General features: G+C 41.6%; 1 protein-coding gene across 5 annotated transcripts in view; it reads left to right on the top strand.

Annotated features, from left to right (window-relative positions):
• The window catches only part of RASAL2 (RAS protein activator like 2), a 186,741-nt gene that overhangs the window by 22,552 nt on the left and 147,250 nt on the right, over positions 1 to 16,939 (top strand). The window contains exon 1 of one of the 5 annotated variants that reach the window (XM_074906974.1): positions 16,077 to 16,138. The exons of the other annotated variants lie outside the window; for them this stretch is intronic. Coding sequence (XP_074763075.1) covers positions 16,090 to 16,138 — 49 coding nt within the window. The 5' untranslated portion in view covers positions 16,077 to 16,089. Of the gene's footprint in view, positions 1 to 16,076; positions 16,139 to 16,939 lie in introns of those variants that run through there. 5 annotated transcript variants of the gene reach the window in all.

Here is a 16,939-nt window from a genome sequence, read left to right as displayed (position 1 = left end):
TCACGTCCTTTCTGTCACTTGCCAATCCTGGGAGGCAGTGGTTCCCCAAAAATACCTTCTGAGGCACAGCCAGTCATGCTGGAAGGAAACGTACTAACCCCGGTTTTAGTGCTGGGCGAAGGGTGTTGTGAATCTTACTCCGTTCATTGTTTTGCTGCTCCCAAAGAAATGAGTGGTCTTGTTGGATCACCTGTTTACCAGACAAAGTTTAGGAATAGAAGAAAAAAGGAGTATGTTTACTGTCAAAGTACCAGCTAAACATTTGATCACAGAGTTAGAAGGAAAATCATAAGATGAGAAAATGCAAGTGCAGATTACACATGAAAATGAGATTCTTCCTTAGCTGCTTCACATGCCAACAACTTGGGGAACCTGGCAGCATGGTCTCCTCAAAGGGCTCACTGGCTTGGGGATTTATTCAGGTTTACACTTTACTTGCTTCTATTGCTAAAGTTGCTGCTGAAGGCAGCCTTATCCTTTAGCCTAAAATAAAGTGGCCTAGTACCTGTCCTCTGTCCAGGCTGGGCTTTGAGAAGTCAGGTGCAGGTGTGGGAGCGGGCTCCCCTTGCGCTCTCAGCTGGGATAAAAAGCAGGGTGAGAAGCTTTCCTCAATTTTTCCACTTAATTTGCACATTACTCAGACTTCTGTTGGTTTCTTGCACGTTGCAGCATTTGTGGGGCTTCACTGTGTCTTGGACTGTTTCTCAGGGTTTGGGACTTTGTTGTCCACAGCTCTTATGCGCTTCCTACCTTCCATCTTGCTGTGAGCACGGTGTGAAGGCTAAGTGTGACAGACGCATGACAGGTTTGCTATTCCCTGGTTTTTGGTGCTTTTTTTTTTTTTTTCTCTAAGCTAACTTCCTTTCCCACCACCTCTTTTTAGCATTTTTAGCCACTATAACATTTCTGCTATAATTAGTTCTGAGCATAACTGTTATCTTTACAGAGTTTAATTTTTAAAGACAGTCTGGAGGAAGCAATGTTCATTTGGCTGAAATCCCTTTATTGTTCTAGCTGAGTGGCCAACTTGGTGATCACAGCACACAACTGACTTTTAAAAAGGTATCTGCTTGTCCTAGGTAATGGAACTGAGGAACCTTGTGATGTACAACTTAAAAGAAAAAAATTATACACACTCCACACCTACTTCTCTAATTCATACACTGGTTTATTATGATTTAGTCTGGATTTGTATCAATATAATTTGTCTATTGTATCCAGGTCATCTGTGAAAATAAGCTCAGGGTATTATGCCCAACAATTATCAGAAGTATGTAAAGTAAATCTGATTTTTGACGTGTTCCCTGCTGAAGAAAAATTATGTGTCAGTTGTAGATTTTGCAAAGGGTGGGGCTCAAATGTATGGAGGAAAGAATTTTTCCTTGCTTTGAAGCTTGTGCCAGTTAAGTCCAAGATGCACTGGTGAGACGGCAGGGTGAAGCTCTGCTCCAGTGTTTCCCTGGGTTGCCATAGCCTGTGCCCCATTAACTCAGAGAGTACATGGATCCTAAGGGATTGCTCCGTTTCTTTTGCCTACAGCTGCTCATTGCTGTTCATGAGCTCTGCTACACTCCTTTCCAGTGTTATTTTGGTTTTTAATCAGTGGCTAATATAGGATAACTTTTTACCCCTTTCTCCCTTTTCCTTTTAGCACACCTTTGAATGAATTTTGTATCCATGTTTACTAGGGTGAAATTAAAAAAAGTAAAACATTAAACAGGATGTGGGATTATTAACTTTGACTTCACCTTGCACCACCTTGCAAAGAAATCAGTGGCTATCATAGTGCCCTTCCCAGAACTGGGTGTGGTGGCTGAAATAAAGCATGTCAGGAGTACAAAGAGAACAGAGTCCTATTGTTTCAGGGCAGGCAGAAAGATGACTTCTGAAGGCTGAAGTGTGGGTTTGTTTTTTGCTTGGTTGTTGGGGTTTTTTTTGTAAAAATTAGGGTATTTGTGCTGCCCTTGGCGCTTTTTCTCCAGTGTTATTATTTTGTTGATTATCTAAATAAAGTAATTCTCCAAGGAGCCTTCAGGGCCAATTTCTATAATTTGAAGCACATTTCGAAGTATCTGCTCCAATTTAATTGGAGAATTTCAGCGAGTGGTAGCTTAGCTTTGAAGTGTTCCTCTGCACTGAGGAGGGATTTCACTGAAGGAGAAACTCCCTCGATAGTTGCCTTGATATTTAGCCTCAGAGAAATGTTCGTATCCCTTTCTCTTCCTCATTTTCATTGTTTTCCACTCATGCTTACAACTATCTTGAATTTGATTTTTAGTTTTCAAGCCAGGATTTTCCTTGGACACTTTATGAATGCAATGCCATGCAGGATTCAGTTTAACACATTAAACAGAGTATAGGTTAAGTGTCTAAACAGCAAGCAAGACAAGAAGGCCTCCTGTATAGCTGATGTAATTTTCCTTACTGAATAAAACTGTTCTTATTATCATTTCTTAACTGGCAGTAGTCCCAGAAGGTTTGTAGACTAGATGCTGATGCCTGGCCACATCCTGCTTTGTGACTTTTACCCATGTGTAGGGTCTGAAGTGTATCTGGTGTAAGCATATTAGGTACATTCATGTTGGAGAGATGCTGTCTACTGAACAAAATAGCTAGACTTGGCACAAGGATGACTAGCTGAAAGCTTGAGGATTTGTGTTATCCAGGAGAAGAGCCTTACGGACTGTAAAATAGTCCCTTGGCTCTTGGAGCATGAGTCTCCCAGAGAACCCTGGATGGTGTTGTGGTGTAACTAAAGATAAAAGGAAAATTATGCATAATAAAAGCATAATTTATGATTGTAGCTTCCTTGTGCTGAGTAACTATGTGTGGAGTCGGTCATCCTCAAAAACATAAGGAGCAGTCTTTGTGCTTATAATTTTATTTATTCAAAACCCTAGTTGAGACTGAGAATGTTTGAAAGGAAGTGATTTTAGGGAGGTTTTTCCCCCTGAAAACAAAGGAGTGGAATGCTAGCTTCTTCCTTTGCTTCCATGCTGCATTGGCAGTGTATACACACAGCCCCAGTTCTGGTATTTCAGCAGATCTCTTACTGATGTTAGTTCGCATAAAGTAACACTTGACAGGGTATAGCAGAATTTTTCTTTCTTAATCTTTTGTTTTTATTTACAGTCAGTATTGCACAATGTGGGCAATGAAAAGGTTTCCTTTTAAGACCTGTTGTAACTCCTTTCATATCTGATCTCTCAGATGTATTCTTGTATGGCATTTCTGCCTTCTCTGTGTTTTCTTTTGGAGCAAATCCGATAAGAATGGTTGATTGAAAAAGGATTTATATTTCAAGTATCCTGCTTCACTACAAACCCGATGGTAAAAATTTTAGAAAGTTAACATATCGACAGAGCAATTGTTTCAGGTCGTTTACCACAGTGGACTAATGTTTGATCGTTCAATGTCCTTTTAAAAATTTGTATTTTTATATTTCCAAACTTCCTGTTTCAGACTGAAAGCTTAGACTGTATAAAATGTAAGTGCACTGGAGCAACATGTGCTAGTCAAATGAGAAATACTTGATGTTCCTCAGCTCTGGTAACAAAAGGACCATAGTCTGTGGGATCCCTAATGCCAGCTGTGTTGAAAGTTGCTAACTATTGGCCTGTGGCTGATCCGTGCTCCAACAGTATCACGCTTCCACAGACACAGTCCAAGTTGTGTGCAGTTTTTGTCTTTTTTTTAATAAAGCAAAACCAAATATGTGCACAAATATAAGCAAAGAGGTATGTGAAAGATGCAAAATAAAGAGCAGGCAACAAAGCATGATTATTTATGAGAGTTTTTTCAAGAGTAATCTTGGTTTTGACTATTGTTTGCCACACCTTCATTTCTTTATCCCTTTTTCCTTTCATTCATCTTCACAAGTGCTGCAGCTTTGCCTAATTACTTGAAGAGAGGGGTAATAAAGTGATAGTATTCCCAAGGAATGCAGAGTCACATCTGACTTCTCTGACTATGCAGCCTTCCTTGTGTTTGCTCTGCTACATGCAAATAACCCTCCTCCTCCTTAAAGAGCTTTTCCTGTGTGTTGAATTGCATGTAATATAGATACAGCAGTTCCTTATAGGTTATTTTTTTTATCTCTCCCTGTTATCATGGGGAGATGTGAGTAATGGACAAGCATTTCCTTTTTTTGAACAACTGCTAGAAAAAACAGAACAACCTATAACATGTCAAGGATGCAAGTAGGACTGCTCTTTGTGCAAAGATCAGTATGTTGTGCCATAGAGTGTTTAAACTGAGATGATAGCCATGGTGATATCTACATACTGGCTACTCATAAAAAGAAGAAATTGTGATATTCTTTAGAAAAGTTACATATTTCCCCAAATATTTTCTGTTCTCCAGAATCATGGCCTTTAAGATAAAATTGATTTAGTCTGAAGTTGTAGAAAACATGCAAATATTTCATGTGACTAATTTTGGTAAGATTGATCTGAGAAGGTAAATATCTGTGTTACAGTGTCATGTACACAACAAAAGTCAGGAACACATGTTTCTTTGAAGGGTGACTCTTTAGGCTACAACAAAATTTTATTAGGGGACTTTTGGGATTAGTTTACTCAACAAAATGCATTGCACTCCAGTAGTGATTCTCCCCACGAGGAGGAGATGGCTGGGAGGGTTAATGGTCGAAGGTCTGTTGGTCTGAGTAATTCACTGACACATCTTCCTTACTGCAGGAGAAGCTGCCTTCTGAAGTCAGAATATTTTTCACAACAATAAAGCTGTTGCTGTGATTTTTTCCTTGCTAATGCACTTAGGGGAAACCCTTCGATTTAGATGCAAGCTGAGAATTTTTATCGCTAATCTGCTATAGAAAGGCAAATTAGAGTTAACTGATGTACTTCTAAATGCAGCCTGTGTGAAATGAAGTTCTTTGTAGCATAATTTTTTTTTGAATAGCAGCATTTATTATTCTATAAGTAGGTAATTTCTTGTTGCTGATAACCACATGGCTACTTTTCCCTTCTGCTACCACAGTTCCCTTGCAATAGCAACATTTCCTTTCAAAATACCCTTGACTGAGTTGTAGCCCCTTGGGGGGCTGTATTTAGACTTGCTGTTAATCTATCAGTTCATTCATGTAATTACCGAGCTCCAGCAGAGTAGCTTCTGTAGTTCCGTGCACATCATCGCTTTACATTTGCTCACTTCAAATCACAGGACAACCCTTCGTATTTAGCAAGGAGTTTATGGCTCTAGAAAATGAAGAAACCTTTTTGTAGCTCCCAACAGATGTTTTAATAAGTTGTAGCAAGTTCTGTTTATCCATGAGATAGTAGGAAAATATTTTTCTGTCTGATTCTGTGTCATTACTTCATTGGCTTGAAATGACAGGTTTTGCTGTAAGCCAAAGTGCTGGGATGCGTTCGTTGCTGTCTTTGGCATGTGGAGTAACGAGTTAACGCTGGCCTGTGTCAGGAACGAGCTTCACTGAAAATCCTTAGTGAAGAGTCATACGTGAAACTATACCTGGCTTTGCAGCTGGTCCATTCACTCGACTGCAGGGAAGAGTGATGGTGTTAGATACAGGATTTTTTTTCTGAGGCTTTTTCTATGATTTCAGTTCTGTTTCAGCATTACGGAGCAGTATGAATGAGGCAGTGTGGAGACCAAGAGAATGGCTTTGTGGTTTTTATTAGCAGCAACTGTGCAAGCAAACTTAATTTGGCATTCTTAAGTCCATTGGTGGTTTTCCAACTTTACCCCTCAGCTGTTGCTAACTGCATTGCAGAGGACTGTGCAATCTAGTAATTTCTCATTGTCTCCAGTCCCTGCCATTTATAAATGGGGATTCAGATTGCATAGCAGATTAAGTGAGCATTCCCTTTTATTTTTAATTTTAATGCAAGTATTTCCTCAAGTCCTTAAAAAATATAGCTGACACTTAGTAGCCTGAGGGTATGCGCTTATTAGCTGAGGTGAAAAATACTTGCATGATCTTGTCCTCTATGGTTTTATAGGAAAGAAACAGTTTTATATACCTTGCTTATTACACTTCTTGTATTTCATCTCTTCTCCCACCCCTGAAAAAAAGAGTCTGGCTTTATTCTTTCTCTTCTTCCTCCTCTCTGATTTCCTTCTTTCAGAGTTCATGGTATATCTCATTCTGTCTCTTTTGTCTGTGTGCCTGCCTTCCTTACCACTGCCCCACATGGAACAGTGTGCCATGTTGCTGATTTTCTACTAAAATTCATTATCTTTTGATAGTGATGTTCTTTGAGATGTCTCTTACCTGTGCTCTTTTTCAGTCCATGGAAGAATTAGAAAGGTTTTCAGCAGCTGCCACTGAGAGGCCAAGCCTTCTCTTCTCACTGTGCCGAGGTGATAATCTCTCCCATCCCCTCACTCAGCTTCCAAGTTTGTACTTTATTCAGGGGAATAAATGCACGAGTGGCTTTGTGTGTTTCAGTCCCCCTGCCCTGATCCCTTTGAACAATCATTTTACATAAAACCATTTTGCACAAATTATTCTAGCTGGTTATTGACCTGTCAGTGGTGAATTAGCATTTGAAACCATGCTTTGGGGATCCAAAGTGACTGTTGCCTTTCATGGAAATGGTATCCCAGAGCTGTTTTACACTTGTAGGGAAGGCTTCTCTCTCATAAAATTTTTTTGCTGGGGTCCCACAGCCTGTCAAATGTCTGACTTGCCCCCTCTTAGAAGCGCTTGGGCAACTTTGGCATAACACTCAGCTACACCCTGAAGTTTTTCAGCCGACTGTTGACTCACAGTTACGCTCAGAAGAAAGCAATGAGTGGTCAAACCAACTCTGCTTCAATAAACAAGACAACTGTTGCTCATGCATGAAGATATTCCCAATTCCTTCAGTAAAATGAACATCTATTTCATAAATACTACTCCAGCTTCATGTGTTCACCCTCTCCAGACAAACTTTTGAAGAGGAGGAAAGAGGGTGGGGTTTTTTTCTTGCGAGATAGCCACTAATCATAGTTCAAGCAAAAGCTCAGGACTGTGAGCACATAGGAGAGGAAAATCACTCATTTTCATTTAGTAACATAACTGGAATCTGGTGTGAAGATGTGATTTGCTTTTTTTTTTTTTTTTTACAGTATCTTGTAGCTTTGTTTCTCTCACCCACTCTAAAATACCAGTGCCTGCCCCACAGTAGATGTGTGTATGCTCATGTGAAGGTCTCTTTGGAAAAGCAGATGAGGAGAGTTGTTCAAAACACTTGGAAACAACTGTATTTCTGTTCCACTAAAGGAAGAACAATTGCTTCATTAAACTCTGTATTCAGACTTTCACACAGCCAATGTATGTAAATCTGTGATTTTTCAAAAATGGTACTTTTGATTCCCATGATGACATGGAATTAAAATGCTCATTTGAGGTTTTGTGTGGAAAAATACATTCCTTTGCATGTGGATTGCCATGGGCTTTTAGGGTTATTTTGGAGAGCAAATTACAAGATTCTCATGCGGTTCTGAACTCCTGTTTTCCTTATGCATGTGCTGAAGTTTAGGGATTAAGAATGGGTTTCTGGCAGCTGTCTGCCAGCTGTAAAAGTATATGATCTTGTATGTAGTCACAGCAATTAAAAATGTCTGGTCTGTGGTGGGGGAAGAGGGCGATACCAGGAGGTTCTAGAAAGGCAGGGACCGGCCAGTTTCTTCTGCTGTGCTGGAGGAGGACCTAAGCAGCCCAGCTTCTCACTCTGCCAGATTCCTGCTGGCAGGATCATTCCAGGCGGAGAGTGGCTCCACACCCTCCTCTCCTGCAAGCCCACAGCCCCTTTTGGGGACCACATCCTGAGTACAGTTCTGGTTATTATGTGCTTAGAGCAGTTTTATAATACATCTAAACCAGTTTCACAACTCGCTGCCACCAAAATTGTTTCCCCTCTTACACTGGCTCCAGAGCTCAGTAGTCCCTTGTATTGAAGGTTTGGGGATGGAGGGTAGACGGATGCTCCATACTGAGGAGCAGCTTGAGTCAGCTGGTGGGGTGCACAGATCGTAGGACTCTTTCCTTCTGGAGAAAGTGAGCTGTTTGGTGGCTGTGAGCTGTTGCCAGGATTCAATCACCTGGAAAGGTGACAAGTGTGGGAGCTGGGGAGGCAAAAGGGCTTGTACCTATTGAATTTTTAGAAATTAACCATAAGACATAGGGGAGTATTTTAATATTTTAAGAGCCATAGGAATTGTTTTCAACAGGTGAGAGGAAGACAAATTGTCACCTGTTGAGAAAGGTTTTAAAAAATTATTGTTTTGGTTGGCTGACCTTTTTGTTGAAGATTAATATCAGTATCCTCCTCAAGATACTGACACCCGCAACAAATTTATTCCAGACTTCAAGAGTTATCAATAAAGCTGCAAATGACTAAGTCCGGGATCACCAGGGGTGACTGAGGATGAGAGAGATGGATACCTTAGAGTCTCTTCTACCTTGCAGAATAAACTAAGCTCCAGTTACTGTCAGTTACTTTCATAACTGTATGTTTTGATATTTATAAAGATGAGGTAGTTCATTAACACAGTAATAGCTCTGGTTTGTTACTTTAACTTGGCAATATCCTACAATAAAATAGGTAATTTGTTAGCATGACAGCGAATGATGTACTCTTTATATGGAGCACCAGTAAGTAAAGTATGTGAGGAGGCACTTCTTTTGTCTTTTTAACATCCTTTGACTGGAGATCCCCCTCTGAAAGGAGGGGCACAGGGTGAGGTGAGGTCTGACACGTTTTTCTCTGCACTGGTGCTGACAACAAAATCGTTAATCTCGCCTCCCAGCAGAGCCAGTGGCAAGAACTGGGAACAGTCCTGTGGTAACAGTGATCAGAAGTGAGGTGGATGTTCTGCAGGTGCAAACAGCATTTCATCCCTGTGCTGAACATAGGGTTGTAGAAATACACTTCTGACTCCTATACGCACCCCAAAATTATTTTTCTAGAGAGATGCCATGTTTGTTTCCAGTTTATGTGCATCTGTTTACACTGGGCTGAGGGCTGCAAAGGGAGTATGTAAATACAAAACCTAAGAGCCCATTTCTTCTGATTTCTCCCAATTTAATCTGTTGTAGATACCTGATTTTTTTTTTTTTTTTTAAGCTTCCCATCCTCACTCCCCCTGGCTTCTCCCTTCCCGTCTTTCATCCTTTGCATCTTTCAGATGTGTGGTTTGATTAGGAAGCTGTAATCTCTTTATTGTTCATTTCATTTAAAAGCACCTTAACCTGCAGAATGAATCACTGTCTGTTTCTTGTTCAATTTCCAATAAATTTGCTGTTTATCTGGATTCTGGGTTATTCACTCAACGGTTAATGGAGGGCCACGGAAAACTTGCCACTGAAAACTCCTGCCAAGACCTGCCAGGCTGGCACACACGGCTGTGTGTCTGCCACAAAGGCTTTCCCCCTTTACTAGCAATGGCATAATTTGTGCAGTTCTTTTTCATCTTTTGTTTCAGGTTTCCCATCTTATGAATGTAGCTTCTTGTCTTTTTTTGTTTTCCGGCTCAAATTGCAGCTCAAAAGCAATCTTTAGCATGTCTTTCCTTGCACATTTATGCAGAAAATCATCTGTCTCCAGGGGTAGGGAGGGTGGGCAATGTGAGAGAACAATCTGCAAATTCTTCCTTATTATGACCTTTTGTTGAGGGAATTTAAAACCTCACTCTTCTTAATAGACTTTTTGTTTAGTGCACCTTAAAATACTGGATAAATTCCAGTAAAGTTAATTTGTTCATCAAGGATGTTGTGCTAGAGGTGAGAAACACATGTCACAGTGTAGCTTATATTGGGGGGGGGAGTTTTTTGCCTTACCCTTGCAAGTTTGGTGTGTAGGCAGAAAAGGAATTGTGAGCCATAGCAGACTGCCTACTGCATTTTGTAACTACCTGTAGCTGCTGAGATAGCCCTGCAGATCCCAACAACAGCTTCTCTAAGGATATAAATGAGATCCCCTCTTCTAGACTTGTGCTTGACCTCCACATCCCTCTATCAGAGGACCTGGCCTTGTCTTCCTGCCCTCTTTTTTTTTTTTTTTTTTTTCCCCTCTCCTCTTTTCTACTGTGAAGTGTGAAAGCATGGGTAAAGAAGCTGCAGGGAGAAGGGGACTTCTTCCAGAGGAGGTAGTTTGCTGGGGAAGAAAGGGAGACCTTGTCTGGGGGAAGAACCTTGCGGTTTGAAAAAATGGAGACAAGACAGTTCTTGGAAATCTCAGTGGGGACCATACCACGTGCATTCAGACCTCCACAGCCATGGTGAACTTGATTGTTGAGGGAAGCGTGAACCTCAGCCTCGTACTGAGAACTTGCTGAGCTGCTGGTGGCAAGTTTGATTTTGCAGACAGTAAAATGTAGATAAAATAAGGGCTCTATTTTGGAGAATTCATGCTGCATGCAGAAAAGGGCAACTCCATGTTTGCAACTTTTTTACAGTGTTTTTTTGGCCTGTCAAGAGTTTTGACATCTTGGATTCTAGAAGATTATGTCATTTTATCAGGACATTTCTGGAAGTGTGTATGGTTCTCTCCACACACACCCTCTCTTGCTATAAATGTCTTGTAAAGCATTATTGTTGTATCAACAATGGTCATAGCAGCATTAATAATGCCTGCAGTTACTGATAATTTCCCCGTGTTTCAAATTTTGCTAAAGCAAACCAGAGACATGGAGCTGCTATTGGCATTTAGATGTAGAAAATAAATCTATTCTGCTTCCAAATAAAGACCATCTCTGGGAGACAAATTTATAGTGATCTCCCATGCAGTCTCAGTGCTTTTTTTCCCCACGTGTCTTGATTCCTGGTTAATGTGCAGAGAGATGTGGTACTGAAGAGGCTTAAAAAGTTGAGTTTTTCAATTAGATTACTTTTTTCAGATTGGACACAATTTTCAGAGGTGGGAAGTGGGGAACTGTTGAATATCTGTACAGATAAACTTAAAAAAAAATGAACATGTGAATGTTAATTTAAAAAGAAATAATCCAGCCGGTCTTTTTTTTTTTTAAAAAAAAAAAAAGAAAGTCTTTCAATGCAGACTGTGTAAATACTTTGAGAATGATCAAAACTATTAATGCATCATTGATTTCCTCCATTGACTTGTGCATTAGATATTTAATCTCTTCTTAAAAAGTGTGTATTTTTCTGTTGCCAAAGCAGCCTCCCACTGTCCTTTGCATAGCAGGAAGCATCTCCCGCTGGCTTTCTGTCACTTTGCCAGTCCTGAGACTTCGCTTTCAAGGGTGGTTGAACACTTCGAGCTTTTCCTGTCCTTCTGCTGGTGTTGGTGGAGTTGGGGAGCAGACTGCCATGGCCATCCGAGCCAAATTAATCTGTCTTGCCTTAACAGTGCATGCTATGATCCTGTGTTTTTTTTGCCAAACCCACAGCAGGAGCTCTCTGAAGGGAATCACAGCAGTGTCCTGGATACTCCCTGTCTTGTGCAGTTTTTTTCTGTACTTCCTTTCTCTTTACTTATGCTAGTTGTAAGAATGTTTTGTTAGTTGGTCACTGGTGATGGGTTTTTTTAATAGTAACAGCTGCTATAAAAAAAATTTCCCAAACTGCATCTGTTTCACAGAATTCTGTAATAATTCTATTTTTAAGAATACATTTCACTTAACAAAACAGTTAAGAAAAGTAAAAATGACAAATGATCAGCTGTTCCAGGGACCATGCAGGGACTGTGTTTTTGAACTTCTGAAACAACTTGCTAAATTGAATGCCTGAGAAACAAAGTGATTTGACTCATTGCTTATATTTAGTATCATTACCTACTGCATTAGGTTCCGTTTTCTTCCGAGCATTAATGTTTTTGGTCAGGAAGGTTAACAGGGAAAACGCCCAGCCGAAGGCATTTTTGTGCTTATCGGAGGGCAAATGCATGGAAAACATCAGGTCACCATGCTGGGTGTCAACTTTTTCTTTTTTTTTTTAAATCTGTAGAAGGAGGGGTGTTCAAGGGTGGGGAGAGGATGTCCTTCCTTTTTGGTAAACCCTGTAAAATTGGAGGTGCTAGTGGATCCTTACTAGAAACTTGACCTGAAGTTACAACCCCCTCTTTATGTCTTGATCCAGAATCGCATATCATGAATATAAAAGATCCCAACCTTAAAACATATCCTGTGATTCTAGCTACCCAAGGTGATAATTTCTCTTGGTTCGAGTATATTTGTAATTGAAGCAAAAATTCTAATTACTGTTTTTATATGTAATACTAAAGATACGTTGCACCTAACAAAAATAGAAGGTCAAGCTTTTACTATGACTTTCCATAATCAAATGGCAAACAAAGGGGAAATGCCCAGGTTTAAGGTGCTTCTTGTGAAGCTTTAGACTAAAATATTAAACCTGTGAAGATTGTTTGAAAGTCCTGGTTGCCAGGAGAGCCATAAACCTGGGCAAGCTCAGCTCAGGAAACTGTATGACTCCTTGCATTTCTGGAGCCCGATGAGGAGCTTTCACCATAGAAGTGCAAGACATAGCATTCAGTTTGGTGTATAACAGGTGAAAGCTCCTAATGCTGGGGAAGTGGGGCTGAAAGTCAAGGTAATTGGAAGAGCTGAAGAACAGTTTTGCTGGTCTGAAGCCTGCATGCTGCTTTTCATTCTCCCTCTTCCCATCTCTGTATGTTACAATGTTGGTTTCTCCCAGAAAACCTCTTCAAGGGATTAACTGACCAGTCTTCTTTTTATATGACCTTAAATAGATACCACATTCAAGACCATTTTTCTTCTCCTTACAGGGTGTGAGAAGCAGTGGAGCTGCTATCATATTTTTCCCTTTGTGAAAACATGAACGGCTGTCACTCCTCAGAGTAGAAGCAGCAGTGTTTCCTTTCCCTCTCTCCCAAACAGTCTCATCCTGGGGCTTGTTATTTTCATTGCATGGAACCCCCTCCATAACCAGGCTGAGGAGCCTTTGCTGCCTGAAGTGATTGCTCTTCAAATTGATACAAATTTGAGGCATTGTGTAGAGCCTTGCAGCATCTCCTGAGATTCCCTGTGATAATCACATCATCCTGCTGAGGAACCCCTGTTAATATTCATGCAGTAATTGTTTCGGTACTTGGCAGGGATGAGGGCGTTAATGTGAAGGCTTCTTCAGCTGACGCGTATTAAAGAAATGATTTGTGTTTTGTACTGTAGCAGTGATTTCATTACACTTGAACAATGAAATTCTGGATGTCTTTCAGTAGATGTGCACATAAACACTTGTATTAAGGCAGTTAGCTGGCATATTGGACTACATGAACTTTGTGTTATCTTCTGTACAGATGAATTTCCCATAAGGGATTTGCATGGTACTGGGGATGGTCCTGCACTGTCCCTGGATGTGCTCATGTACATGGCCATGTGTAGCCAGACACAGTCCTGGGGTGTTGTATATGTGTACGTGGCTGAGCAGCGTTAAGTCCAGTTGATGTGGACTCACGTTTTGTTATTGGAGACAGGTAATATTTGAGGGGTTTTGATTTGGTTGTTTGGGTTTTTTTTTTCACTTTTTGGGGTTTTTTTGGAATCATCTGTTATAGATAGAAGTTGATGACAGGGCCCACTTGCAAGATTAGTCAGGAAGAGTTTGCCAGAATAACAACGTGCATGACCAGTTCCCTGCCAGTTCCCTGTATCTCGGAAGCTGTCAGGGCATGGGCCGGCTGTGGCATGTGGGATGACTGCTGCTGGTCAAGCGAAGGGCAGCAAGCCTGGAGCAGTGCTTTCTCAGTCATAGCTCTTGTGCGCTAGCATGTTATTTCTGGTTAAAAGGAAGCGAAGGTTTGAAACTGTGTCCAGTTCTTCTGTAATGAAGTGTTGCTTTTTAATCTTGGCAAGTGGAACAAGGAGAAGCAGCCCTTTGGCAGAAGATTGATGGGCTTGCACACTGCTTGCCCTGTGCTCCCCTGCTTCTCTCTCTTATGTAAAGGGTTGTTGTGAAACTTGTCCCATGTACCCTGGGAAGATTCATGTGAAGTCTCTGATTTTTAAGAGCAAGTCTATCTCTTTTTTGACCCCAACCTCTTGATTGCTCAGTTACGTGCCTTAAGGGATAGCAGCAATTTAATTTTACTTTACTTTTATGAGAATTTGGTTTGTCTTGAAAGACAGGGTGGAAAGAGGAGGCGAAGAGGTGGACTGAGGAATCTGTTGCTGTATTAAGAGAGTAAAAAAAAAAAGGGGGATCTTTTAGTAGCCAACTTTGCAAGGTGGTAATAAAAAGGACATTTGTTGAATAGTTGCAGATCTTTCAGTGTTTCAGCTTAGATGTAATAAAGCTCTTTTATGAGATAAGTGGTCTTTGATAGAAAGATAAATAACATGCATCTCTCTGAAAAGGCATAAGATGGCACTTCTTATCATCTTGGAGCTAAGTATTGCCAAGCTGCCAGCTTTCTCTTCACTTGGCCTGTTGTGCTGGCCTGTGTGACTTCAGTTTGAGAAACTGCATGGTGGTCAGGTACTATTTCATTAGTGTTATCATTAAAGACTCTGGCTGCTGAAAGTCCCAGACCAAGAGCTACCATAACTTTGGTATACTTTCAAAGACAAGGAAATGTTTCTAGTGCTGCAAAGCCACATGAATCTCAGCCTTTCCTGCTGTAGGTGGTTGAGAAGTCCACCAGACTTGCATTTCTCTGCAGCTGGGCTGCTACAAGCGGAAAGGCTGCTATGGCTGTGTCCCAGCCAGGGGTGAGGATGGGACCTCACCCATGGCAGATCCTTGGTGATGGACCAAAGCTACTCTGTCCATCCTCCATTTTCTTTTCTTCCAAGGGTGCTTGGATGCAGCAGGAGGGGATGGGCAGTGGTTGTGCCTGGCTTGCTCCCTCCACAGACCAGAGGATGCTCTCCACAACCACCCAGCTTGGCAGTGTCTGCCCCTCTGTGAGTACAGGAGTAGGCATAAGCAGCTGCTGTCATCTCTGTCATGGGTTCTGCTTGCCCTTGCTTCTCCTGCCTGCCAAGCAAATGAGCCTGCTGGAGAGCCAATGGAGCGGTCAAAGCCATTGCCGTCTTCCTTTGGAGCGTTTTGGGTCGGGAGAGCTTGACTTGCCTGCTCTCTTATCCATCAAGAGAGTGTTTGTTGCCAGCAATGGGGCAAACATTAGACCCCTCTGAGTCTGTGCAAAAGGATCTGATGCACACTGGTGGTGTGTTCTCTAGTTTGCTCAGAGGTGGAGCTGCTGTGGGTTAAAGGCCTCAAAATGGCAGAGAACACCAACTGAAGACTAGAGGAGCTGTGTGGGGTGAGGCAGAGGTCTCTCAAAACACAAGCAGGCTGTTTATGAAACACTGTTGGTGAGGATGCGGTTGACTCCTGCCTAATCCTTGCACACATGTGCACTCCTGACAGGCTGACCTTGCTCCCAAGTGCTGGTGGCTGGCTTGTGGGGCAGGGCTGGTAGCCCTCGCCACATGATCTTGACCCAGACACAAGCTAAGCATCCCTCCCCTGCTTGTTCATGGCACCTACCCTGCAAGATGCAGAAGTTGTAGCTGGTGGTGCCTCTTCTGGGGCTTGTTTCTGCATCTGCTTCTCCCTTCTTTGCCTTCTGTCCCTGGAGTGACACAAACACTTCTCAAGTCGTTTGTCCAGGGACTTGGAAAGCTTACTGGATGCTTCATTCTGGAAATCCAGGAGACCTCTCCAGAGGAGGAAGCAGTGTCTCCTGTTTGTCTTGAGTTATTCTGTCACAACAATGGCTTCAGAATTTGCCTAATTGAAAAGCTAGTTTTAATCTGATGGGAAGATGTTTGTGTATTTAAAATAGTTATTCCTTGCTGGAGCCACTCCCTTCTTTTGTCTTTCTCTGCTGGACTTTTCGGCTTCACTTAGCTAATGTGCAATGCTTGTTTACAGCAGAGATACTGGAGCATGAAGAAGGAAGTCGGTGCGTTTAATACTGATTTGGTTCCAAGCTTCCTGTGCATGTGTGTGCACGTGTGTGTGTTTTCAGCCTTGTTCATCCAGATGCTGTGCAGCCTCAGTAGAAAAAGCCAAGGGGCCGGTGGAGACACAGAGACTAGATGCAGGCGTTGGGTTTTTTTGAATTCTTTCACCTGGTTTGGTCCTGAGCAGGTTTTGACAACGTGGGTAAAAATTCCAGTATGGCAAGCCTGGTGAGGAAGGTGCTAGTGCAAACAAAGCCGTTGAGTGGTGAGTATGAGAAACGTCTTGCCTGATGGGAAAGATAACTGATCAGAAGGTGTTGGTTTAGGTGCCTAGGAGGAGAAATGCGGTAGCAGGCAGAGAGCTGTTGGGTATTGTTGTTGTTTTCATCTTCCATTTCCAGTGTGAGATGGAAATTCCAGAACCTTTGTCCATGGGGAAGATGGTTGTCCAGAAGAATGCACTAGTTATGGGGCATGGTCACTTTTAAAGTCCATTCCTTAGCCTGCCCTGGGATTTCTGCCTTAGTTTGGCTAAATAACAGCAGTGGTCTGTATAAGAAGGATGACTTCTAATTTGGGAGGTTTTGGGGGGAGTGGAGAGCTTGCAGGAGACAGGCATCTTGGGAGCACTGTTGTGTCAGTTGTGACAGTACCAAAAGATAGAATTGTGAAGAAAACAATGCTCATAAGCTGTAGGAGAAACAACTTTATTGCTTTATTTTTATTCTTTCGGTTTCGTGGTAAGTACCTAACTGTATTTCAGGAAGGTTCTCTTGTGTTGCAGTGGCTGCAGAAATCATCAGCAGCAGTGTTGTGTATTTTGGATTATAAAATATTTCAGTAGCAGCACCAGCCTGTGCCTGAGATTTTAAATTTAAATTTATGGTGTTTATTCAGCTCTTAATTGTGCAAATTAGAATAATTATGGAGTGTGATTATATATGTACCTGGTGAGTGTTTTTAAGAGGCCAACTCAAATTTCAGGAATTTATTTTATTAGCCTTGTGTCTTTCTGGTGCAAGCATCCTTTCTTCATGCTGCTGTTCTGCAAAGCAAACATCATAAA

This window comes from Athene noctua, chromosome 5 (genome assembly GCF_965140245.1).
Source record: "Athene noctua chromosome 5, bAthNoc1.hap1.1, whole genome shotgun sequence".
Taxonomy (NCBI): Eukaryota; Metazoa; Chordata; class Aves; order Strigiformes; family Strigidae; genus Athene; species Athene noctua.
The sequence above is the reverse complement of the archived record's forward strand: the minus strand, read 5'-3'. Positions and strand labels throughout refer to the sequence as shown.